Source organism: Stegostoma tigrinum, chromosome 22 (genome assembly GCF_030684315.1).
Source record: "Stegostoma tigrinum isolate sSteTig4 chromosome 22, sSteTig4.hap1, whole genome shotgun sequence".
Classification (NCBI taxonomy): domain Eukaryota; kingdom Metazoa; phylum Chordata; class Chondrichthyes; order Orectolobiformes; family Stegostomatidae; genus Stegostoma; species Stegostoma tigrinum.
The window spans coordinates 20,986,252-21,013,628 of NC_081375.1; the positions used below are offsets into that span (position 1 = coordinate 20,986,252).

Below are 27,377 nucleotides of genomic sequence, written 5' to 3' on the forward strand. Positions count from 1 at the left end.
TAAGGAAATGTTTTGTAACTAATGAATAAAAATCCAGCAAATGTATTCAAATCTTGGAACAAGTTTATGAATTCATTCGAAGTTACCTTTAGTGATTACCTACAGGAACAAATGCCTTCATGACCTCTTTTTGCTTGAAAGGATAAAAGGTAAGAGACTAGTTCAGTCAAGGATAGGGGGTTGGACAACAAGAGATTGCTGTGGGGTAGTTGAAGGAAATAATTCCTGTTAATGTTATTAATTGCTGAATGTAAAGGTTCAACTCCGTTGGGCCACTTGTTTTAAGCTTGAGACACATTTAATTGACCATTAGGTCCTGGACCAACTCATCCAAACTCCACCACTGAAATTCAGGTAATAGGAGCTAGGAACAGGAGCAGACAAGTCAACTTCGCAAGCCTGCTCTGCAAATCAAAGCAAGTGATCTCAACTTGGCCTGAACTTCATTTTCCTGCCTGCTTTCCATAATCCTTTAATAATTCCAAATCTATCTTCTCCTTATATTTACTCAGTGTTGCAGCATCCACTGCACTCTGGGTAGCGAATTCCACAGTTTCACATGCCTTTTGAGAAGTAATTCATCCTCTTCTCTGTTTTAAATCAGCCACCCCTAGCTGAAAACTATGACCTCGCATTCTGGATGGTCCCACAAAGGGAATACACTTTGTCAATCCCTTTAGCATCTTACATACCTCAATAGTTCTTCTCTCATCATTCTAAACTCTTTTGAGTTCAGCCCTAAACTGCTCAAGTTCTCTTCATAAGACAAACCCCTCACCTCTGGAATTAAACTAGTGAACCTTCTCTGAAAAGCCTCCAATGCAATTATGTTTTTCCTCAAGTAAGGAGACAAAAGCTGTACGCAGTATTGCGGATAGAGTCTCTCACCAATGCCTTGCACAATTGCAAAAATATTTCCCTATTTTTAAGCTCCATTCCTTCAGAGATAAATGCCAGAACTCCATTTGTACTCCCTCATGACCTGCTGTACCTGCATACAAGCTTTCTGCGACACATGCATGAGGTCAGCATGATGCACCTGCGTCAAAACATTTGAAGTTTCTCTCCATTTAGATAATAAGATGACTTTTTCAACCAAACTTCTTCCAAACAAATCCATGTTAAACTCCATCTACCAAATTTTGGCCTATTCACCTGTGCATATCCATGTGCAATCTACTTATTTCTTCATTATAATTTACTTTCTCACGTATTTTAGGATCATCTGTGATGAGTCAGGAAAGGATTGCTGCTGAACAACCTGGAGTTGGTGACCATTTATGTAACAACTTCCAGTGATCGAAGTGCGTTATAATCCAGGTCTCCCAGAACCATAAGGCTCCTTCTAGCCTAAAGATACACAGAGGCCCCAGAAAAGCTACATGAAGGAAGGATGGCTCTGAAGTGCAGCAAAAAGCTGTAAAGGGTTATTGTAAATTCTCATATCAATGTCAAAATGTGAAAGATGATAACGTTTTCTGTGACAGGTTAGGCCATATCACAAAACAAAGTCCTGCAGTCCTAATATGGGGAAATCATACAGAGTGAAGGCTGGCAAAGCAGAACCGAACATGTGGGGACGATAATGTGATGGGTATTGTCTAAACTATGTGCCACACAGAGGATATCCATTGTGTATTTCCTTAAAACTCAAAGTTTGACAGTAAAGAAGTCACTGAACTTGTTGATTCTCATCACGGGAGCTGTCACATTATTTTGACCTGCTCTGTTACTTTTGCGTCCAAAACAGGAAGTCAGTTTGAATGATTCCCCTGAGACTATTTTAACATTAAGGATAGATTGTCAAAATTCAGGCAATTACATTAAGTTCAGTTCCAAGGCTCCCTGGGCAAGTGCTTCTGGTTAGAGATCTTGCTGAATTTGCAATCCTCTTTAAAAATGGAGTTGACAAGAAATGGCCATGAGCATAAATGAAATACTTGTTCAAGATGTTCTCCTTATGGATCCAACTAATTTCAGGGGTTTGATAGAAGCAAAAAAAAAACAAAGGTAAGCACAGGCAGGATAAGGCTAAAATAAGGATAATGATAAGGCTCATGTAATAATATTGGATATCAGTGAAACAGGGTCTGATGGCTTATATAAAGGGTCAAAAGATTGAAGTGAGGTAGATGTTACTGCCTATTCATCACGGCACTTAAAAACCCAACTGAAGCGAATGAATAAATCTCATTGCCTTCGGACTTTAATCTGTGCATCTAATTGACTTTCGTCAGTTCTGGAACTGCTTCAGATTGTTATATGAGATAATTGTTTTCAGTGATGTTAGTGGGGGCCAGGATGTAAAGACAGTGTCTCTTCTGTTTTCATAGTGTCGTGGAATCTTTCATGCCCAGATGATAGGAGAGGCATTGCTTTGATTTAATGTGTCATCTTGGATATGACACTCAGAGCAATGTACCAGCCTCTCAGATCTGGATTATGTGCTAAATTCTAAAGAGGAGTCTGAACTTCTACTGAGGCGATAGCAATACAACTGAGCCAAGACTGACACCCAACTGGTAGGTCTCTGCTGTCTTCTCTGATGGTGTGCCCAAAATGGATCACAAAGACTATAGTGATGGCAAATCAGACCACATTGGCAGAGGGAATAGGCATGCAGTCCCTCTGGGAAAACACTCTGGGTCAATAACAGGAAGCAACACAAAGAAAATGTCAAAAGTTACTGCTTTGGGGTTTGTACACTGAAATTCATGTCAGTGGAGGGGGAATGCGTGGAAGCTAGAAGAGTTTCAGGGTTGTGGAGATGTATGGCACAGAAACTGACCCTTTGGTCCAACTTGTCCATGCCTGCCATATATCTGAAATAAATCTCGTCCCATTTGCCAGCATTTAGCCCATATCCCACTGAGCCCTTCCTATTCATGCACCCATCCTGATGCCTTTTAAATGTTGTAATTGTACCAGCCTCCACAAATTCCTCTGGCAGCTTATTCCATACACGTACTGCCCTCTGCATGAAAATGTTGCCTCCTTGTTCCCTTCTAAATCCTTCCCCTCTCACCTTAAACCTGTGCCTCTAGTTTTGGACTCCTCCACCCTGGGGAAAAGACTTTCTCTATTTACCCTATTCATGCCCCTCGTGATTTTATAAACCTCTGTAAGGTCATCACTCAGCCTCTGACAGTCCAGTTAAAATAGGATCAGTCTATTCAACCTCTCTCAAACTCTCCAACTCTGGCAACATTCTAGTAAATCTTTTCTGAACCTTTTCCAGTTTTACAACATCCTTCCTATAGCAGGGAGAACAGAACTGCATGCAGTGTTCCAATAGTGGCCTAACCAATGTCTTACACAGCCACAACATGACCTCCCAACTCCTATACTCAATGCACTGACCAATAAAGGCAAGCATACCAAACAGCTTCTTCACTGTCCTTTCTACCTGCAACTCCACTTTCAAGAAACTATGAACCTGCACTCCAAGGTCTCTTTGCTCAGCAACACTCCCCAGGACCTTACCATTAAGGGTAGAAGTCCTGCCCCGACTTGCCTTTCCAAAATGCAGCACCTCACATTTACCTAAATTAAATTCGATCTGCCATTTCTTGACCCATTGTCTCATCTGATCAAGATTCCGTTGTACTCTGAAGTAACCTTCTTGGTTTAAGGTGAGAGGGGTAAGATTTAAAAGGGTGCTAAGGGGAAACTTTTTCATGCAGATGGTGGTGTGAGTATGGAACAAACTGCCAGAGGAAGTGGTTGAGGCTGGTACAATTACAGCATTTAAAATGCAAGAGGATGGATACATGAATCAGAAATTACAAACTTGGGAGAAGCATGTGTGAATAGGAGACTTTAGTGGACAGCAGCTGAGAAAGTTTAGGAGCTGAAGCATTGAGGCCTATGTGTGGGCCCAAATTGCAGAGTAAATTGAGAAAAAGACAAAACAAAATTGCAAAATTCTCCAGCATCTGCAGTTCCCACTATCTCTGATACAAAATTGCAAATGGAGTTCTATTCACTGACAAGTATGAAAGCTCGAATTTGCAGCAAATTATCCTCGTTGTGAAGACAAGCCTGGTGTAACAAACCTGTAGCTACATAACACAGAGCATAAACACAGTATTATTTGAAAGATGCTCAAAAGAAAAATCGGAAAACAATTTTTTACCTCTGCTCCACTTTCTGTTTGACTTCATGTGACTAGAAAACATTAACTCTCATTTATACAAGCTTATCAACAGATATTTGAAGTCCTTTCCCTTCCAGCTAAAGTACTGTCTACCAGATACAGTTTTTGAAGTGGAGTACCGTTTTATAAGAAATTTTCCTTGTGTACTCGTTGCCTTTTAATGATACGTACAGTTCTCTTCACATTGTATCTGTCAAACAAACAAAAACATCAAGACACAGAAATAACAATACAGGTACTGTATGATTTCTTACCATTTTCATTTATATCAAAAGGTATTGTTAAAAACCGTGCAGCAATCTCTTGAATCCATTGATTCCTGCGCTCTACAGCATACAAATAAGGGATGGAATCTCCTTTGATGTTGAGTGGTAGAAAGATGAAACTTTGCACAAGTTTTCCAGCTTTACTAACATTCCTAAACGATACAAAGAAAATCAGAAAACAATAATCGCCTTGCATATTTGACCTCATGGCACATTAATATTTGCCAAATCCTTGAATTTAGTGTTCAATCTATATATTTAAAAAATTGCAATTAAGATCCCAATGATATAACAGAGGTATTCCTCAACGAAATCAGCCCTGGATCTGCATTCCAGGATCCTAGCTCAGGAAGAGTAACAAGACAGAGCAGTGACAAAAACAGAAGTTGCTGGAAAAGCTCAGCAGGTGGGGCAGCATCCGTGGAGAAAAGCAATCACGGTTAACGTTTCAGGTCCAGTGGGCCTTCCTTCGAACAGTGGTTTTAAGATAGGATAATGGTTGTGCTATAAATGTATCTGACCAGACACAATTATTTTGTGCCTTAAAAAAAAGTTAAGTTTAAATCAAGTGCGGAACTGGAGAAACACAGCAGGCCAGACAGTATCAGAGGAGATAGGATATTGATGTTTCGGGTCGGGACCCTTCTTCAAAAATGGAGGAGGAGGATGGGACCTCAGAAATAAATACGAGAGGAGGGGTGGGGATGGGGAACGTAGATGGGATGGTGATAGGTGAGCGCAGGTAGGCAGTGGTAGGGATTGGTCAGTGAGGTGGGAGAGGCCGATAGGTAGGAGAGAAAATGTACAGGTTGTGTCAGGTAAAGGAGGCAGGGATGAGAGGGAGGGTCGGTCATGGGACGAGGCCTTGGGGTGGGGAGATTTGAAACTGGTGAATTCCAAGTTAAGGCCAGTGGGCTGTAGGCTCCTGAGGTGGAATATGAGGTGCTGCTCCTCCAGTTTGGGGGTGCTGTCATTGTGACACTGGAGGAGGCCCAGGATGGGCATGTCACCCAGGGAGTGCGAGGGGAAGTTAAAATCATTTGCAACTGGAAGGTGTTGTCGTTTGTTGCGAACAGAGTGCAGACGCTCTACAAAACAGTCTCCGAGCCTCCGTATCGGAGGCCACCTCAGGAGCTTCTGTGCCAGATGCAGGGATACTACCGCTGCACCACACAGTCGTTGCCATAGCAATACAAAGCACAGAAACAGATCCTTTGATCCAACTTACCCATGCCGACCAGATATCCTAAATAAATGTAGTCTCATTTTCCATCATTTGGCTCGTATCCCTCTAAACCATTTCTACTCACATAACCATCCAGATGCCTTTTAAATGTTGTAATTGTACCATCTCCACCACTTCCTCTGGCAGCTCATTCCTTACACACACCGCCCTCTGTGAGAAAAAGTTCCCCTCAGATCCCCTTTTAAGTCTCTCCCCTCTCACCTTAAGCCTATGTGCTCTTGTTTTGGACTCTCCCATTCCTGAGAAAAGACCTTGTCTGTTTACCCTAGCCGTGCTGTCATGATTTTATAAACATCTGCAAGTTTACCCCTCAGCCTCTGATGCTCCAGGGAAAATAGCCCCAGTCTATTCTGCCTCTCCCTATCGATTAAATCTTCCAACCCTGGCAAAATCTCTGCATATCTTTTCTGAATCCTTTCAAGTTTAACAACATCTTTCCTATTGCAGGGAGACCAGAATTGCTCACAGTATTCCAACAGCACCTAACCAATGCCCTGTATAGCTACAATATGATATCCTGACTCCCATACTTAATGTACTGATCAATAAAGGCAACATACCAAATGCCTTCTTCACTATCTTATCTACCTGTGACCACTTTCAAGGGACTATGAACCTGCACCCCAAGGTCTCTTTGTTCAGCAACACTCTCCAGGACCTAATCATTAATTGTATAAGTCCTGTCCTGATTTGCCTTCCCAAACAGCACCCTACATTTATCGTAATTAAACTCCGTCTGTCACTCCTTGGCCTATTGGCCCATCTGAACAAGATCCCGCTATACTCTGAAGTAACTTTCTTTGCTGTCTTCTACACCTCCAAATTTGGTGTCATCTGCAAACATACTGACCATACCTCCTACATTCTCATCCAGATCATTTATTTAAGTGATGAAAAGCAGTGGGCCCAATACCAATCCTTGTGGTACACCACTGGTCCAGTCTGAAAGCCAACCAGGAAACACCACCCTCTTTCTTTTACCTTTGAACCAAATGGCCAGCTCTCTCTGTATTCAATGTGATTTAACCTTGCTAACCAGTCTATCATGGGGAACCTTGTCAAAAGCCTTACTGAAGTACCTAAAGATCATGTCCACCACTCCACCCTCATCAATCCTCTTCGTTACTTCTTCAAAAAACTCAATCAACTTCATGAGACATGATTTTCCACGCACAAAGCCATGTTGACTATCCCTAATCAGTCTTTGCCTTTCCAAATACATGTAAATCCTGTCCCTCAGGGTTCCCTCCAACAACATGCCCACCACTGATGTCAGGCTCACCGGTCTATAATTCCCTGACTTTTCCTTACCATTTTTCTTAACCACCTTAGCCAACCTATGGACTTTCAGCTATGGCTGTTCATGATACAAATATCTCAGCAAAGGGCTAGGCAATGACTTCCCTAGCTCCCCCAGAGTTCTACGGTACACCTGATCAAGTCTGGGGGGTTTATCTACCTTTACACATTTTAAGATTCCAGCATGTCCTCCTCTATAACATGCACATTTTTCAAGATGTTGCTTTTTATTTCCCCAAGTTCTCCATCTTCCATATCCTTCTCCACTGTAAACACTGATGCAAAATACTAATTTTGCATCTGCCCCGTCTTTTGCAGTTCCATACATAGGTGGTCTTGCTGGTTTATAAGGAGCCCTATTCACTCCCTAGTTATCCTTTTCATTCATGTACTTGCAGAATCCCTTTGGATTCTCCTTATCCCCATTTGTAAAAGCAATCTCATGTCCCCTTTTTTGCCCTCCTGATTTCCCTTTTAAATATACTCCTATCACCCTTATACTCTTCTAGGGATTCACTCGATCTCTGCTGACTGGACCTGACATATGCTTCCTTCTTATTCCTAACTGAAACCTTAATTTCTCCAGTCATCCAGCATTCCCAGCACCTACCAGCCTTGCCCTTCACCCTAACAGGAACATACTGTTTCTGGACTCTCGTTACCTCATTTTAAAGGCTATCAATTTTCTAGCCACCCCTTTACCTGCAAATGTCACCTCCAATCAACTTTTGAAAGTTCTTGCCTAATACTGTCAAAATTGGCCCTCCTCCAAATTAGAACTTTAACTCAACCCTTCCTGACAGCATCATAGAAATTTTACCAACTTACCACACTCAGGTGTGTTATTAAACACCCCTGCAGTAGCTGGGACAATGAACTGTGCCTCCTAACTCAGAGGTAGGGACAATACCACTGCACCACAAGACTCCTGAAGACATTTTATACCAATGAATAGTTGCACAAGCTGCAAATTGCTCCTGTGCATGAATAATGTCATTTGGCTCGAACAGCAATTGAGATAATCATAAAATAGGGTGTGAAGAAGGGCTGCTGTGGTGTAGGGGTAATTTCCCTACCTCTGGACCAGGTGGCCTGGGTTTAAATCCCACATGCTCGAGAGGTGTATCATTACGTCTCTGAACAGGTTAATCAGATTATATATAAAAGCGATATAAAGCGGTCTTGTGACAGTGGTAGTGTGCTATAAATGTGTCACAACATGTCTAAACTAGTTGATTCAATATACTTACAAGTTAAGTAGGTATTTTGCTTTCCTGACATACTGGCAGTGCCCATACCTTTGATCCAGAAGGCCTGGGTTCACATCCTTTTGCTCGAGGCATTTTCCAATGACGTGTCTAAACAATTAGTTATAAGTATCCAGTGTGGGTGTGAGCTTTACCCAAATAAACATTGCCCCATGAAAATCCTATCCAATACTAAATAGACAAGTGAAGAGATGCTTTACTCTAAGTTTGGATCATAACATTCTGCCTAATCAATTAAATTCTAAGAATCCAACAAAGTAGAGAATGTGATTCATTGAGCATGCAGTACATTTATGTCCACCTTACCGGATAGATATGCTTTCAAGTATTCTCCTTCCATTTTCATGAAGTAAAAACAACTTATCATAGCTCTTATTAAATGGAATTTCATTTGGAATTATTACATAGAAATAGACAGTGAGCATGCCTGGTGGAGGTTGATTGCAAGAAGCTGCTGGTTGCCTATAACAAGGAAAAACAGAAGAATTAAATGTTTGATTAACAACTGGAAGTATACTCTGTGGCTCTATTTATTGATATTTTAATCACTATGTTCAGATGAGCATGGCACAACACCGGAACAGGTGGAATTTGAACTCAATCTTCATGGTGTAGAGGTAGGGACACTGCACAGTGGCACAAGGCCCGAAACTTCTGTCTATCATGCAGCAATATCCAATGGGTTTCATTCTTTTCCTGATATAAATTCAGGTTATAATCAAAGCTAATGAGAAAACGCAGAGTCAGCAGTACTGATTTGTGTTGAAGACTCCAGAATACTTATTAATAATATTTTGAAAGATTCGGTGATACTAATAGCGAATCAAAATACTCTCCTTCACACCATTCTTACCTCAAACAAAACCATTAAGTTGAACATAAATTTCATTGTTTGGTCTTGCAGTAATAAAGTTGCTATCATGTTTGACTACGCAGGATTAGATAATGAGTGACAGTCAAGAGCATTATGTATGAAAGACTTCGCAATTTTTCTGAGAGATGAGCTAGGATGTCATTTCAACACAGATTGTTACTCCTGTTTCGAAATTGATATTTCTTCCAGTTTCAGGTCATTGAAAGTTAATGACCTAATTATATTTATTAGAAAACTAACATCTTTGAAAACCTTAAATATTATTTTTATTTCATAATTTGCTTTTGTTTTAGAAGCATCAGATTTGCTCCAATGTCTAGGCTTAAAGTTGATAATTTAACCAAAAGCAAACAATTACTCAGAAAATTGCTGAAGTCTGCAATGTACACGAATTCCCCTATAGTAATGCTTTTTCTTAACTTATATTTTCTGCTTCTTATTCATTAGAGCTTTTAGGTAATAGCTATAATTTAAATATCCACTAATCTAAATATCTCCTCAACTCCAAATAAGCGCAGTTCTGGCGTTGTTCTGTTATTAATATGTGGTCAAAGCCAGTAATGTATTTTTCTCAGCAGGCAGGTCTTACTGACACAATAATAGCCGAATAAAACATGAACTGGAACATTTTCCTTGGATTCATTTCAAAACTTTCCAGTTGACAAAATAGTAAATGATGTATATGCAAGGGATGAGGAGCGAGACAAAACACAATAGACGTTGCAAAGATGGAGAGATGGAACATCTGAGTAGCAGACAACCAGACAGATTTTCATAAAGATAACAAAATGTGGAGCTGGATGAACACAGCAGACCAAGCAGCATCTCAGGAGCACAAAAGCTGATGATTCAGGCCTAGACCGGGGTCCGAAACGTCAGCTTTTGTGCTCCTGAGATGCTGCTTGGCCTGCTGTGTTCATCCAGCTCTACACTTTGTTATCTTGGATTCTCCAGCATCTGCAGTTTCTGTTATCACTGATATGATTTTCATAAAGGAAAGCTGGAATGAAGAAAGACAAAGATGTAGTGGGATGGCTCTGCCAGGTCAGTTTAGGGTCTGAAATAGGCATGTAAGCCATTTCATAAAATAAATGTTGGAATGTTAGCGACAATGGAAGAGCTGGATAGCCCTAGTGAATACGATGGAGGCGAATGGTACACTCATGTGGCCATGAGTTCCGTGCCAAATGTAATTTAAAAGAAAACTATCTTTCTGGTGGCAACTTCTTGGGATGCAACCTCTAACCTGCAACAGAACGGGTTTTTGTTAATCTGCTCGGCTCTTGGGCGGCTCAAACTCCCTGAGGAAATTGTTTGAACAGACATTAGATCTCACATTAGCACACGCACAAAGGGACATAATATCTGGTTAAAACAGCTGCTGTAGAAACAAAACACTTAGTGTAATTTCTGCTTTGTTGAGTTTCAGGACATTTGTGCTGCTCCTTGTGCCTGTTTTCACAGGATCCCTACAGTGTGGAAGTAGGCCACACCAGCTCTCCAACCCCCCATCCTAGCCCTACAGCCCTGGATTTCCCATAACCAATCCATATAATTTGCACATCTTTGGTCAGGGGAGAAAACCCACACCAGCACAGAGAGAATGTGCAAGCTTCAAACAGACAGAATTGAACACAGGTCTCTGGTCTTGTGAGGTCATGGTGCTAACCACTGAACCACTGTGTTTCACAAGCAGAAAACAGGCGCTATAATGTCCAATTTCAACTGTTGAGGCCTGCAACAAACCACTTGCAAAAGTCATCAGATGCCAGCTCTGCAGATCTATTCAATGCCCACAATTCCACTAGGAGAGCAGACATGATATCTTCCACTGTGTTGCACTATGGAGATGTAAACCATTGCATCATCAGTGTGCATTAACAGGGAAATGGACAACCAAACACAGGAATGCTTGACAGAAAAGAAGTCTCCGTTAGTGAACTAGATTCTAGTCAAGTGCAAGATTTCCATGAATTGAACCAGGATAATGTGTAAGTGTCAAGGTAAAGGTCACCACCGTCCACTAGGTTAGCAGATGCTCACTGCTTCGAGAGACTGGTGGTGTTTAACGTGAGGGTCACCATACCTCAGGCAAGGGAACGGTCAAGAAGGACAGTCTTTCATTTATCTTCAGCCAACGCAGGAATTGGACCTATTGTGTTGGTATCACTTTGCATCACAAACCATTGTAAAGTCATTGGGCAATCCAAGATTGGCTTTAGTCTGGGACAGCAGCGAGTAGAGGGTGGCAGAGAGGGACCATGGAATGCAATGGAGAGAACAGCATGTTGCAATTAGCAATGAAGGCTAGGGGAGACTGAGCAGAAAAAGGGCTTGTGAGACACATACAAAACTATCTACAGCTGCAAATGGAAAATAGTAGGCTGAAAAACAATAGCATTTCTGTTCTGCTCCATTTCCATCTCTGGCAGACACAAGAGGTGTTTGTGATTTATGATAGTTCGTGATAGATAAACGTAGCAATGAAGAAGGGCAAAAATATAAAAGCTGAAAAACTGCCATGAGAGAACAGAAATACATTTTCCAACTCCTTTCCTGGAGGTGTGATCTCCTCGCAGCTTGATTTTGACAAGGGCTCGTGAACAAAGGAATTGAAGCCCTTTGAAATTGCTTATTAAATCCAAAACTAGACGTTCCATCCTTTCTTCATATCAAATCATTGTTGTTATTTATTTACAAGCTTGTCATTGATCAATAACACAAATGTAGTAATGTTACATGTCCCTCTTTAAAAAGCATTGCTAGGAAAATAAACACAGACTCAGAAGTTGCTGGAAACGCTCAGCACATCTGGCAGCATCTGTGGAGGGAAAAAAATCAGAGTTAATGTTTTGGGTTTGGTGACACTTCCTCAGAACAAAACTTTTTCTCCACTGATGCTGCCAGACCCTGCTGAGCTTTTCCAGCAACTCCTGTCTTTGTGTCTGATTTTCAGCATCTGCAGTTTTTTTTTCGGTTTTTATAGTTTGGAAAATGTTGCACTCACTTCTGATCATTAGGTGGGTTTCTGCCTTGGTGCGTTGAATTTGATTCTGGAACATTCTTGTCATCATTGCCTGTTTCGTTTGCATCCTATGGAAACAGTTTACAAAAATCAGCTGACCTTCAAAGTTAAAGTTCAGAAATAAATTGTAACCTGAACAAGTGATGGAATCCACACAAAGTAGTGCACTGAGTACTTCATAACAGAACATTACTGTACTATTTATTTTATAAATTCATAAAATGGATTTATTTGAAACACCCTTGATTTCAGAGTATAATATTGCTTCATAAACTGATGCAGTGAGGTTTAATTGTTCATAATCATCATTATAAATAAAACTGAGATAGCACAGTGTGGAGCTGGAGGAACACAGCAGGCCAGGCGACATTAGAGGAGCAGGAAAGTCGACATTTCGGGTTGGGACCCTTCTTTGGAAATTCTGAAATTTCTGGTACCAGTTGCCTGCCACTTCAACACATCACCATGTACCCTGACCAACATTTCTGTCATGGGCTTGCTGCAATGTTCCAGTGAGCCTCAGCAGAAGCTCGAAGAACAATATCTCATTTTCCACTTGAGGAGCGTGAAGCCTCTAGAATTCAACATCGAGTTCAATAACTTTACAGACTGATTTCATCCTTCCATGTTTTTATCCAGTCCTGTTAATGACATGGGTTGCTTTTAGCACAGCCTGCCCATTCTTTCCTACTCTCAGCTCTCATTTTCACCCATTCAGCTTCTGTTCTGTCTTGGCCTTCTATTTATATTCTCCTCACTTACCCGCCCTTTCATTATCTCTCTTTCTCTGGGCTCCACCTACACCAATCTACTCACCTTTCCTACGACTCACCCCCAACCTTAACCTCATCTTCATTAGAAATACCACTATTTCCTTGCTGGTATAAAGTTCTAATGAATGTCACTGGGCTTGAAACATTACCTCTGCTTCCTCCCTACAGATGCTGGCAAATTTACTGTGTTTTGCCAGCAATTTCTGTTTCTGTTTCTGTTTCAGAATTGGCAGAATGCAGACATATGAGTGGTTTGGGGCTAAGGAAGAACCGAGAGTGAAACAGTGATGTGAACATGAGAATTTTGAAAACAAGTCTGAACTTTTTCAAGACCTCACTTGACTGGGAGCCAATACCGATCAGCGAGCAAAGGGATAATAGGGAAATGGCATATGGTGCAATTCACCAAACAGCCTTAGATAGCAACTTCCAAACGCACAACCACTTCCATCTAGAAGGGCACAGGCAGCAGATACATGGGAACACCACCACCTTCAAGTTCCCCTCCAAGCCACTCACTATCCTGGCTTGGAAATATATCACCGTTCCTTCACTGACTCTGGGCCAACATCCTGGAATTCCCTCCCTAGTGGCACCGTGGGTCAACCTACAGCAGGTGGACTGCAGTGGTTCAGGAAGGCTGCTCCCCACCACCTTCTCAAGGTCAAGTAGGGATGGCAATAAATGCTGGTCAGCCAGCAATGCCCACATCCCACCAATGAATAAAAAAAGACTCAAGATCTAGTGGTCAGAATTTTGGAATGGCCTCAAGTTTTTGTAAAGTAGAAAATGGAAGACCTGGAAATGTGCTGGAATAGTCAAATTTATGAGGCAACGAATGCCTGGATGGAAATTTCAGCAGCAGGAAACAAAGGGAAAAAAAATCAGCATTATTACAGAAGTGGAAATAATTGGCACTGGGGTTCTCATGAATGAGGATGGAGCCTCCAAATGTCAATTATGACACCAAACTTGCAAAGAAAGTAGTTTAATCTCAGACTGTTGCTGGGGAGTGGGATGACGTCAGTAGATTTGGGGAATGGAGTTTCGTGCAGGGACCAAAAAATAGCTTTAGTCATCCCAATATTCAGTTGGAATACCAGAAATTCAGACATGCATCAACTACAAATTTCCAAACTTTACACCGTCCTCCCTGATTTTCAGTGAGGACTTCTGAAGTTTTGGCAAGGAGCTTCAAACTATGAGGCCTGAAAACTAATGAGCTGATTCACTGCTGAAAGCCATATTTGGATATTCATTTGGGAATTAGTGGCAGCCATCATACACCAGGAAAAATGTCAAGTATCTGAGTGCCTATTCTGTTCCAGACAGTCTAATGTTTTGGAAAAAGCCTTAAATAGGAGTTAAGTTTAGTGTGTATTCAAATAAAGGACCAAACACATGTTTTGTGCACTGATCGAGGACTGCCCACTTTCCTGACCTCACCAACATTGCGGACGTTGCACTGAATGTGTGCTTGTACCTCATTGAACCAGTTAGCACGTAAGAACCGGAGCAGGAGTACGCCATCTGGCCCCTTCAGCCCTGTCTGCTATTCAATAAGATCATGGCTGATCTTTCAGCGCCTCAGTTCCACTTACCCACTCTCTCACCCATAATTCCCTTTCTGTTCAAAAAATTATCTGTTTTATCTTTAAAAACATTCAATGAGGATGCCTCAACTGCTTCATTGGGCAAGGAATTCCACAGATTCATTACCAACTGGGTTTAGAAGTTGCTTCTCAATTTGGTCCTAAATCTGGTCCCCCTAACTTTGAAGCTATGCCTTCTTGTTCTAGTTTCACCTGCACAAGGAAACCAACTCTCTGCTTCTATTTTATCTATTCCCTTCATAATGTTATATGTTTCTATAAGATCGCCCCTCATTCTTCTAAATTCCAATGAATGTAATCCCAGTCTATTCAGCTTCTCCTCATAACCCAACACTCTCAACTCCGGAATGAACCTAGTGAATCTCCTCTACAGCCCTCTCCAGTACCCAGGACATCCTTTTTCAACTGAGGAGAAGAAAACTGCATGCAGTACTCCAGGTGTGGTCTCACCATCAGAGATGAAGGGTCTAGGCCCAAAACGTCAGCTTTTGTGCTCCTGAGATGCTGCTTGGCCTGCTGTGTTCATCCAGCTCCACACTTTGTTATCTCAGATTCTCCAGCATCTGCAGTTCCCATTTTCACTCATTTATCCCCACTCTTTGCTACCTGTTAGTTAACCAATCCTCTATCTATGCTAATACATTGCCCATAATGCTGTGCACCTTTATATTATGCAGCAGCCTTTTCGTGTGGTACCTTGTTGAATGCCTTTTAGAAATCCAGATACACCACATCTACTGGGTCCCTGTTGTCCACCACGTTCATGATGTCTTCATAGGATTCCAGTAAAATAGTTAAGCATGTTCTATCTTTCATGAACCCATGCTACATCTGCCCAATGGGGCAATTACTTGCTATTACTTACTACTTGCTATTTCTTCCAAGCATTTTCCCCACTACAGAAGTTAAGCTAACCAGCCCATACTTCTCCATCTTTGGTCTAATTCCATTTTTAAACTGTAGTGTCACATTTGCTGCTTTTTAATCTGCAGGAACTGCCCCAGAATCCAGGAAATTTTGGAAAATTACCATGGGTGTATTTGCTATTACTCCCACTACCTCTTTTAGTACCCTAGGATGCATTCCATCAGGGCCAGGGCTTATCTACCTTTAGCTCCATTAGCTTGCCCAACACTACGTCTTTCACAATAATGATCGTGTCTAGGTCCCCACCTACCTAAGAGTCCTTGTCATTAATTACTAATACACTACTTGTGTCCTCCACTGTGAACACCAACACAAAATACCTGTTTAATGCCTTGGCTATATCCTTATTTCCCGTTGTTAGATCCCCTTGCTCATCCTTTAAAGGACCAACGTTTACCAGACTCACTCGTTTTCATTTTATATATTTATAGAAAAGTTTGATATCTGTCTTTATATTCTGAGATAGCTTACTCTCATAATCTATCTTACTTATCTTTACACCTTCCTTTGTGGATTTCTGTTGACATTTAAAGTTTTCCCAATCTCCTAGTTTCCCACTGGTCTTTGCCACTTTGTATGCCTTATCTTTCAATTCGATAGCGTCCCTTATTTCTTTGGACATTCATGGCTGATTTCCCCTTTTCCTAGAGTCTTTCCTTTGGTTGAACACTTTGAAAAGTTACTTTGAAAGTCCTCCACTATTCCTCAACTGTCCCAGCACAGAGTCTTTGCTTCCAGTCTACTTTAGCCAACTTCTCCCTCATCCTATTTTAGTCTTCTTTGTTTAAGCACAGTACCCTGGTATTGGATTGTATCTTCTCACTTTCCATCTGTATTCTAAATCCAACCATCCTGTAATCACTCTTTCCAAAGGGATTCCTAACTATGAGATCATTAACTATTCTTAACTCATTACACAGGACCAGATTAGGATAGCTTGCTCCTCATCAGTTCCATTACATGCTGTTCAAGAAAACTATCGCAGATACATTCAATGAACTCCTCCTCAAGTCTACCTTGACCAACCTGATTGACCAATCAACATGTAGATCAAAATCCCTCATGATAATTGCCGTAACATTTTTACAGGCATTAGTTACTTCTTTGTTTATCGCCCGCCCCAATGTGAAGTTGCTATTTGGCGGCCTATAGGCTACGCCTATCAGTAACTTTTTCTTCTTAGAATTTCTAATTTTCACACAAATGGATTCAACCTTATTCTCCACAGTACCTATATCATCTCTCACCACTGCCTTGATGTCATCCTTAAACATCAGAGCTACACAACCTCCCTTACCTTCCTTTCTGTCCATCTGAATAATCTGATACCCCTAGACATTTAGCACCCAGTTGTGACCATTCTGCAACCATGTCTCCATAATGGCTACCAAATCATACTCATTCACGATGATCTATCTGTGCCATTAACTCAGTGCCTCTGTTTCGAATGCTATGAGCATTCAGGTAAAGTGCCTTGATGCTAGTTTTTATACCTTCTTTTTGAATTCTGATATGTCCAATAACAATATCTCCTTAGATTTCCTTCCTTTTAACTTCCTTCATAGTCCTCGACAGTTGTTTCCTTCCTGTGAATTGGGACCTGTGTCAACCAGTTCCTGGGGCCATCATTTTGTTTCTTTTACCTTCTGGCACCTGCAATTTTAACCCAAACACAAACCTGTGCTGAAAGTGGAAGAGCCTGGTGTATATATTACCTGATGTTGGGTGGCTTTGTGATTTACTTGTACAGAGTCACTCTTGCTTGTGTTGTGGTTGGCTGACTGATCTTTAGCAGCTTTTGGTTCAGCAGTGTTCTTACCACTCTTGCCCTCACCACATTGAGAAACACCAGCAGCTCCACCTTTAACATCCACTTCTGACTGAGGTTTTACTTCTCCACTTTCCTTTGGATCCTTGGAGTCCACGTTACTGATGTGAGATGCAGATCCCACCTCCAACTCCAACTCCTTCTCTGTGGCAGCAGGCATAGGCTCATCCTCCACCATGTCCATATTCTGCTGCTGTTTGCTTTCCTTTGGAGAATCCTTCTCTTCATCTTCCTTCTTCATCCTTTGCTTCTTCTGTTTTAAAAAAAATTAAAATAATTTAGTCACATGTCTGACATATCACAAATTTAAAATAATTTTGAAAGATTGAAGAATTTTATAATTTATCCTCCTATTGGTTATCAATATATGCTACTCATGAATTTGAATGGATACATTGGTATGTGCCAAAATACTAAAAGAAGTCTGATTTTCTAAATTTAAATTGGTGCAACTTAATTTCACCAATGTCAATGCTCCTTTCACGTTTTCCAATCAGTTAAGTTGGCACCACAAGCGCTTAAAGAATGATGGAATTCACGCCTTTCCAGTTGTGCATTGCACTGTGAAGATATGGCACAGCACTGAATTTGGAAAGCCCTGTTGTTGAACACAATATGGGTGAACACTGGTGGGTGACAGATCAGAGCTTAGTTGATGACCAGATCTTCCAATAGGAAGGCATTCACAGCAGCGGCATTGACTGGAGCTGTGAATTGGCACTGACGCTGCTGAATCAGTGGGAATTTCCCAGGAAGTTGACACATCCAATCGGAAATAACGCAGAACATACAGCGATACAGCACAGGAACAGTCCCATTGGCCCGCCATGTCTGTGCTGACCATGATGCCTTTCTAAACTAATCCTATCTGCCTGTATATAGTCCATATCCCTTTAATCCCTGCCTGTTGATGCTTCTTTCTAAATCCTCTTAATCATTGCTATTGAATTGGCTTCTTACACCTCCCCTGCCAGCGTGTTCCAGACGCCCACCATCCTCTGTGTAAAATACTCACATCTCCTTTAAACTTTCATTCTCTCACCTTAAGCCTATCCACCCTAGTATTTGACATTTCCACCCTAGGAAAAAGTCCCCGACTATCCATTCTATCTGTCCCTCTCATAATTTTATATCATATTTTAATCCTATCTATGAGACTTTGTCTGTCTTTAATACAACATGTGCCCAGCTCCCTGCTGGATGAGTAGTTTGGTACAATATTAAAGCCACGTGATTCTTGGAATATGCAAAGTTCGCTGATCTCAGCTGCTGGGAAGGTAGCCTCAGCGCTCTGCAATAAGGAGTGTGAAAAATAGTCAGCCAGAGATGCCCTCAATGCTAGCTGTCCTAACAGCTCTGATTAGAAAATGAGAACGGTGCCTCACCAGCAATATCTGAATGCAATAAGGACTGCAGATGCTGCAAGCAGAACCCATAGGTGCGAGGCTGGAAAAGCGTAGCAGGTCAGACAGCATCAGAGGAGCAGGAAAGTCAACATTTCAGGCCGAAACCCTGCGTTAGGCACATATGTGGGGAGGTGATGGCCTCATGGCATTATCACTAGACTCTTAATCCAGAGGCCCAGACAATGTTCTGGGAACCTGGGTTTGAATCCTGCCATGGCAGATGGTGGACTTTGAATTCACTAAAATGTCTGGAATTAAGAGTCTAGTGATGACCGTGAATCCTTTGTTGATTATTGGGGAAAATCCCATCTGGTTCACGAATGTCATTCGGGGAAGGAAACTGTTATCCTCACCTGGGCTGGCCTACATGTGCCTCCAGTCCCTCAGCAAGGTGGTTGACTTTTAACGGCCCTCTGCGCAATTAGGGATGGACAATAAATGCTGGCCTGGCCAGTGACACCCTCATCCCGTGAATGAATAAAGGGGAAAAAAATGATGATGACTGACACCAAGCAGGAGTCAATGCCTTCAGGGGATGAAGAAAATTGGCAAAACATGGGATGCACATTTTAAAGATTAACATGATTCTACCTTTGATTTACTTTTGATATATTCATCATCTCCCAGAGAACGCTTTGTGAAAGGAATTTGCTGTTTGATTGCATTTTGTGGATCAACTTGTTTCACATCTTCAGTAGATTCTGATTGTTTTTCTTCTGAGGTTGGCTCGGATTCAGCAACATCTTCTGTTGCTTCGCTGGCACCTGGACGACACAAACAAATCAAGTGTAGGGCACAATATTCGAAAAGACATTTAAAAGTTAGACAGCTTGGGTTAGAATATTATAAAGTCAACAGCTACAACATTTAGAAAATCATGGCAATATTTTATGCAAAGAAAAGAGTATAAATACTCCAAAAGATCAATTTGCCATCTATCTTAAGTCAGCTTGGCTCAGGTTACAATAGTGTTAATTGTAACAGCATAAGATATAAGAGCAAAATTAGGCCATTGAGTCTGCTCCACCATTCAACCATGGCTGACATATGTCTCAACCTCATTCTCCTGCCATCTCCCTGTAACATTGATCCCTTCACTAATCAAGAACTTATCTATCTCTGTCTTAAATACACTTAATGACCTGGCTTCCACAGCCATCTGCAGCAATGAGTTCCAACAGATTAACTGCCCTTTGGCCAAAGAAATTCCTCATTTCAGTTCCACCAGGTCGTCCCTCCACCGTGAGGCTGTGTCTCCGTGTCCTTGTCTTAACATTCTCCTTCCTGGGAGATGGTGAGCAGAGGAAATAATTGAGCAAGTTGATCCTGAAGAGATGCTTATCTCTCTTATCAACTAAATAAAGGCAAGAAGCTTTGAGGGTATGTAGGAGCTCCAATTGCCTTCATCTGGGGCAATCAGAGACACAGGCAATGGGGTTGGGGGGCTAAGGAATGGCCTCTAAAAACAACAAGGCTGCACTTTCCTCCAACCTCCTGACAACCCACTCCCCAATGACCCACACCTCATCAGAAAGGGTATAAAAAGCTCTGCTTGCCATTGTATCCTCTGAGCAACAAGCTCGACTGGAGGACTTTAGGACCCAGAAGTTGCAGCCCTCTGATTGGTTGAGAAATTCAGCAAAATTTTTAATGAACTGATTGGCAGGTGAGGTGGTGATCCCTCAGATGCCAGGTTAGTCACTACCGAACATGCTAACCGCCACAATTTTTTTTAAATGGGAAGAAACCTAATATAGTTCTGAAAGTTGCGGTTCAGGTCCTATTTGTAGTTGCATAGTTTGATACGCTACTGAATAAGTCCTTTTTACCAACATGTACCTTTGTTAAAGTGTGGTCTTACACATAAACACATTGTGCCTCCATGAAGCAGAAAAATTTATTTTTCCCCAAACTTTCACAGTTAAGTTTTTAATGCAGTGGTAAAGTAATGCACTTCCATTTTACTTGGAATCCGTAGGTCAATCCAGTTTTATCTTTAATCTGTCAGTGTCTCACCTTCACCAGAGTGAGCAGGCTGGCTGGTATCTTGACCATGTTCACCACCTGCTTGCTCTCCACATGTTAACTCAGCTGAATCACTGGCAGGCAATTCTTTGTTTTGGTCTGCTGCAGCAGTTTGAGGTATCAAGATTTTTGACTTCGTTCTACTTCGGTTCCTGCGCCTTTTCTGTTGAAAAAAAAAACCGATTGAGCATTTAGGAACAAACTATTCCAGAAAAATGAACAGATAAGCTCGGCATGGAGCTTCATTACGTCTGGAACGTAGGTTTTCAGACATTCAACTTATTTAAAGAATAGGCTAAGGAAATGTGGTTTACTGGTCCTTTTTCAAAGTGCTAGATACTATAAAATCAGAATATAAACAAATAAAAGGAGACCATACAAGACAAGTCAGTGGCCAAGAACCATCGTTAATGAATGAACCAATATGATTGAACAAAAATGCAGCAGCAATACTGTAGCCAATACTTTTAAACATCCTCGGTTCAGTGTCGTTGATGCATTTGTACTGTGTCATGACTCACGGGTGTAGTGCACTAGACATTAAGTCCCATTATTCCTGGAGTCATCACAAATGTGAAATTTGATTAAATCATCAAACTGCCAAATTTCACCTAATTATTGAACTCAGATTAAAAGGATACATACACCACGGTTTTATCATTAGCAAGAAAATCACTATTTATTGCAGTCAAACAGTTTTTAGCCATTTGCAAAAATGAAGCAGGAATTGCGAACTTATAACTCTACAACTTAAGCTCTACTCTTTATTAAAATTCCTATACACCTACAATAGACACACAGAAACAAGACAAAACACAAGTAATTCAGGTGGGGAAAGGTGTAAAAAAGCACAGTTCTGGCACTAGTCAGGATTACAGATGACAATGAGTTATCTTCCCTCAGTTCCTTCTGATTCTTTCTGTCTCATTAGTGAGGACACAAGGTGATGGATAAATCAGTTCGCAATCTTACGTTCAGTGTTTGTAAATTCACTCTTTCGAAGTCTCTGAAGATATTTTGTCCATGTTTTCCTTTCAACCAGCAACTGGCAGAGACAACAATCTGTAGGGATATGATGAATTCGAACAGCAACTAGGAGATTTTTGATTAGTTCTCCACCCAGGAGAGAGTTATATTGAGAAGCTTTCTCTTTGCAAGCTAGATGGTTCTCCTGTACTGTCCACAGACAGGACTGTAGCTACATGCACATGAACCAATCAGAGGGTTGTTACTGTGCTGAGCACCCTGAACACACAGCTGGTTCTGATTGGTTAGTCAATCAGAAGACTGGCTTTGAAGACCTTCTCGTGGTGCATTATCCCATCCCAGGACTGGGAGGCCCAGATTGAAGACCTGCCTTCTCCAGGGGTGTGTAATAACATCGCTAAGCAAGTTTATTAGAAAAAAGATTATCTCCGAGCAAATCTGCCCTGAACACATATACACAGAGCCAATTTTCCCAGTGTTGACCCCCACTGCTTGAACAGGGCAACATTGTGGATTCAATTCACAATGAGTTTCAGTAACCCATTTTTAAAACTTAACTAAATCTTCCACAGTTTCCTTGATTCAAAGCAGTATGCTTCCCCATGGGATTAGTCCATGATCCAAAAGCAGAAGAAAGTTACTGCAGTATTGCAGTAAAGAGAGTAATGTGCCAAAGTTTATTTTATCTCAATTATCAGGACAAACAGAAGACTGCAACATCTGAAAGAATCACGGAGTATGATGTTATAAGAGAGAAGAGGACTGACTGTTGGGCAAATTGACTTCAGTTGGCTGAAGTGTTGCCATGGCGAAAGAAACTGGAATCCACAAGTTTCCCAGTCAATTCCACATTGCTTTTTCCATGGCAACACATCAGAAGGTAAAGCATTAGTATGAAACAGTTTTGCCATAAATTTAACTGCAACGTAAAAAGTAAAGGAGACAACTTTCACCAAATACTTTATGTGAAGAATCTTATTACTGGCCATGGTGACATCTAGAACTGAGATGCTGCCAAAATTGTGTTTAGTACCAGGTGGCATTTTTGTTAACTATTGAATCCTGTGTTAGAAATTGTCTCATTATGAAGGTGCATGATATTTTCATGTGTAGCACTAAACCTGATACCTAATCTCCTAACAGAAACAAGTTGACTAAGGGTTGACACTGATGCATCTGAATGATTGATGTGTTGCCATGGAAAAAGCAATGTGGAATTGACTGGGAAACTTGTGGATTCCAGTTTTTTTCGCCATGGCAACACTTCAGCCAACTGAAGTCAATTTGCCCAACAGTCAGTCCTCTTCTCTCCTATAACATCATACTCCGTGATTGTTTCAGATGCTGCCTTCTTCTGTTTGCCCTGATAATTGAGATAAAATAAACTTTGGCAACATTACTCTCTTTACTGCAATAATGCAGTAACTTCCTTTAGATACGTTTGCAGACAAAAAGAATGGTATTGTTAACAATATAAATGAGCTGTTTATTCTACTTGTAAATGATATTGGACCTGAAATTAATCTGTGGAATAATAACAATCAAATATTTATCACATTCCTACGATTTTTGTAGCAATCTTAATTTGTTAAGACTAAACAACACCTCCGTTAAAATAGCCGCAAGAGAAGGGTTTCAAATCACTTGTCAGTTTTGTTGTACAATGTTATTTAGGCCTTTGACTCCGGAACAAAATGTCTTGTTACTCTTGTTCAATACTGACCTTCCTCTTTTGTTTTCTCTGCATACCCTCAGTATTGGTGACAGCATTTTTTTGGAGAGATGAGTCGTTTTTATCTTCTGTAGTAATACATAGAAAGTCATAATCAGTAAGTTCAGCTTCTCGTTTTAACCTCCGAACTAACAAACTTCCCCGGCTAGATCACAGTGGTATGAATGCTTAACACAATGCTCTTTATGTGCATTCTGGGTGTAAAGTAAATTCTGTTCCATCAGTAGGTCTGGAACAGTCATCACAACAGATTAATCTAATGGGAGATAGAATAAATAGAATATAGGAAAAGTCTGCTCACCCTAAAATTGTTCTAGTTGGGGTTAACTTATGACCTAAAACTTAATTACTTGTAAAAGCTGGACAAGGGATAGCAGGCTCCAATTTATCAAAGGATGACTAAGTATTATAGAGAATAATGAATAACTGCTACCTGCATCTACCTGTTCTTACAAGAACTAGAAGAATGAATCCAGGCCACACATGTATATTAGGAACAGCAGTTCTCCCTTAATCATTCCAGTATTTTGTAAGAAGTAATTAGTGGAAAGTTTACGTTATATTATCAAAACATCATGTGAGTGGCTATGCTCTTCTGTTGTAAATTTCACAATTCCTTGCATTTCTCGGAGCGGGGACGTAAAGTTCCAGAAGGAAAAACAGAAATTGCTATTAAAACTAAGCAGGCCTGCAGCACCTACGAAGAGAAGGCACAGTTAACATTTTGGGGCCGGGAGACTCGTCCTCAAAATGCTCTACAGAAGGGTCACCCAGACCTGAAGCATTACGTTTGCTTTCTCTCTACAGGTGCTGCCAGGCCTACTGAACTTTTCATACAATTTCTATCTTTGTTTCTGATTTCCAGCATCAACAGTTCCTTGGTCTTTATGTAAAGTTTCACCTCCTTTCATTGCTGTGACTATGTTCAATTTCTGCTGCTGATTTGCAGACACCACTGGAGTTGAATGTGCAGGTGATTTTTCCACAGGGAAATGAGGCACATTTCCAGCTTTCTCCAGTAAAGCCGGGGCTCGATTGTTTCCATTCTTCTTCCTATTCTGTTTTTGGTTTCCCTGCAACACAGAAAATATCTAATCAGCTACTAAGTCTCAGTGTAAAATTCATACTTTAAATTTCTGTTTCAGAACAAACTTGCTTTGAACATAGGCAAAAGACAGTCTTTATTAACTTTATGAAATGTGAAAATGTGTCTATATATGTTTTGGATAACAATCCCCAATTTTAACAACTGGTGCTGATGTAGATCATTGCAGAATATGTCTCCTTACACTTCCAAAAGGTGGAAAATTGCACGCTCCCAATTCAATGCATCTAGGTTTAAGGTTCTTCATCACATTTATATATAGAAAAACATAAAGAAACAAAAAGACAAAGAAAGAAAGCATAGTACAACAATCAAATGTCAATTGAATCATAATTGATCAATTTAAAAAGTATAGATTTAAGAATACACACCTTACAGGGTCTTATACTAATGAGTCATTTTGGAGAAATAATACGACTTGTTCTGGTACCATGTCAAGTGGAAAATGCATCCATATGGTTTAACTTTCATGCTAAAGGATGTTTGAAAATACCTCAGGGCTTTGAAGTTAGACCCAACAATAATCAATAAAGAAAGACACAATAATAGGAATCATTGCACGGAAGACAGATGAACAAATATCTGGGTTCCCAGTACTTGTAGTCCATTTTGTAGTTCAAGCTTAACACAGAACAAGCTTAACAGTTCACCTTAACTGCATGGTCACTAGGTCAATAAACCTAACAAATTCTAATTGGCAGCTTGGAGCCAGGCTTCATTATAAAGCAAAGGACTGAGAAAAACACCTCAATTTTGACGAAAAGCTAAATTAAAACAAAAACTGTAGAAGGTACTCTGCAGTAAAACTTCCAAATTTCAATCTACCTTAAACATTGTAACACTGATTGTTTTGTCACGTCTCTTTTTGAAAAACCATTGCAAGTCCTGTTACATTCAGATCACCAGAAATTCTTTGTAAACATTTATTTTTCCTCATAACTGTACTCACATGATATGCAAATAATCACAAATCAAAAAATTAGGCTGTCAGTGATATCAAATATACCTCAGTACTCTTTCCTGTAGATTCTTGTAGGTCCATTCTTCCTTCTGTTTCATTTTGAGGAAGTGAAGGAGAAAGTCTTTCTCTGGAAGCTGATGCATCATCAATGCTTGATGTTAAGTTAGCTTTATTGTCATTCGCAATTTCAGACACATCAATGTCACCCAGGTGTAGAATTTTAAGCATTTTTGATCCAGGTTCTAATGAGACTGAATCTAGATGATCATTTGCTGTAGTCGATTTTGGAGAAGTTTCTTGGAATTTCTTGTTCAATTCATTGGGTAGCATTACCTGATGGAAATTGAGATTTATAACGTTATTTCTTATAAACCATGAAGGTTCTGCTACTTGAAGTACAATATACCCACTTCAATTGTAACTTTCCATTCACGTGGAAGGGAGTATAATCTTCCTGCAAACTGCAAAGAGGTCTCCTCACTCTGGTGTTTTATTTCCCTCCCAGGTTTCTCTGCCTCTCTCTTGCTGAGATTTGGCACTTAAGAGTTTGTCACTGTCAAGTGCCTCACTTGTTAACAAGTTATTCAACATAAGATGCCCCCCGAAAAAAATCGATATCACCCTCACTCAAATGTGTGGTTTCTTGAGGCTTCAATATTGATGAAGGATTTTGACTGATCATCTGGTCTCTAACAAGGGACATGGACATTAACTTCACCGTTCCTACTCACGCCCACTGGCATCAGTTACATAAATAAAATGAATCATGTTCTATGTGAGCTCAGTTTGTTCACATCCAACTTCCCATTAATCAGTTTATAATCCAACTTCACTTTGTATGTCCCCATAACTGATTAACTATTATAAATCACCTACTAATTCCATGGCAAACTTGCGTCAAATCCATGTTGCAATCTCATTAATTAGATTTGTTCCTCTGCTTCAGCTTTTACAAAGTCAAACTAAGCGTCCTAAATAACATCCACTCTGGTCGTATCACGTCACTCAATGATTTCTCTGCAGACTTTAGCACATCATCCATCCCCAATGCCTCTACCCCACAGGTCAGTTCAGCAGATTGAACAATTCATCTTTTATTCATTTGTGGGACTGTGCTGTCACTGGCTAGGCCAGCATTTATTGCCCATCCCTAGTCACCCTTGAGGTGATTGTAAGCTGCCTTTTTGCACCACTGTGGTCCATATACTGTGGGTAGACTCACAATGTCATCAGGGAGGGAGTTACAGGATTTTGACCCAGCGATAATGAAGGAAAGGCAATATATTTAATGATGAATTAACGAGGTTAATCATAAACCATTCTTGTATTCAATATGAGAAACCCTTATCTGACCACAATCCAATGGGGAATGTGCACTTTATACAAGGATATAGAACTGGGATGATACTGTACCTCGGGACTCTTTGTAGATTCTAGAAGACAGGAACTTTCTTGAATGGAACTTTCAGAAGATGCGAGAGAAGCTGTCCCTCCATTAGCTGGTGGTATGTTCTCAGAGATAAGTATAGACTCACTTAGAGTTTCAGACATATCAACGAAACTGGAGTCTACATTTTCAGACATGGTCAATGCAGACTCTGTTCTGGGTTGAGGAATGTGATCGGTGAGTGAAGCAGATGATTCCAATCCAGAAGTTTCCGGGAATTTCTGTGTCATCTCAGGTTGCACAATGTTGCCTTCCATTTCAATCTCAAAATCTAAAACTTTTGCTGAAATTATATTTGAATAGATAGCACAGCCTGCAATTAACATGAATGTTAAAAAAAAGTAATGCATTTTAAAACAATTTATGCATAACTAATTTGAGTTTGGCAACATTTCTTTTCTTACCAGCTTATTGATTTTAATCAAAACATGTCTTGACT

General features: G+C 40.6%; 1 protein-coding gene across 1 annotated transcript in view; it reads right to left on the reverse strand.

Moving 5' to 3' along the window:
* Window positions 1–27,377, reverse strand: part of LOC125463873 (E3 ubiquitin-protein ligase rnf213-alpha-like) — a 162,360-nt gene that overhangs the window by 128,186 nt on the left and 6,797 nt on the right. The window contains exons 2-11 of the mRNA XM_059653679.1: window positions 26,905–27,251; window positions 25,537–25,824; window positions 24,327–24,498; window positions 23,417–23,493; window positions 20,698–20,869; window positions 19,273–19,445; window positions 17,163–17,528; window positions 12,117–12,202; window positions 8,542–8,697; window positions 4,411–4,574 (exon numbers count right to left, since the gene is read on the reverse strand). Of these exons, the coding sequence (XP_059509662.1) occupies window positions 4,411–4,574; window positions 8,542–8,697; window positions 12,117–12,202; window positions 17,163–17,528; window positions 19,273–19,445; window positions 20,698–20,869; window positions 23,417–23,493; window positions 24,327–24,498; window positions 25,537–25,824; window positions 26,905–27,251 (2,001 nt within the window). The remainder of the gene's footprint in view (window positions 1–4,410; window positions 4,575–8,541; window positions 8,698–12,116; window positions 12,203–17,162; window positions 17,529–19,272; window positions 19,446–20,697; window positions 20,870–23,416; window positions 23,494–24,326; window positions 24,499–25,536; window positions 25,825–26,904; window positions 27,252–27,377) is intronic.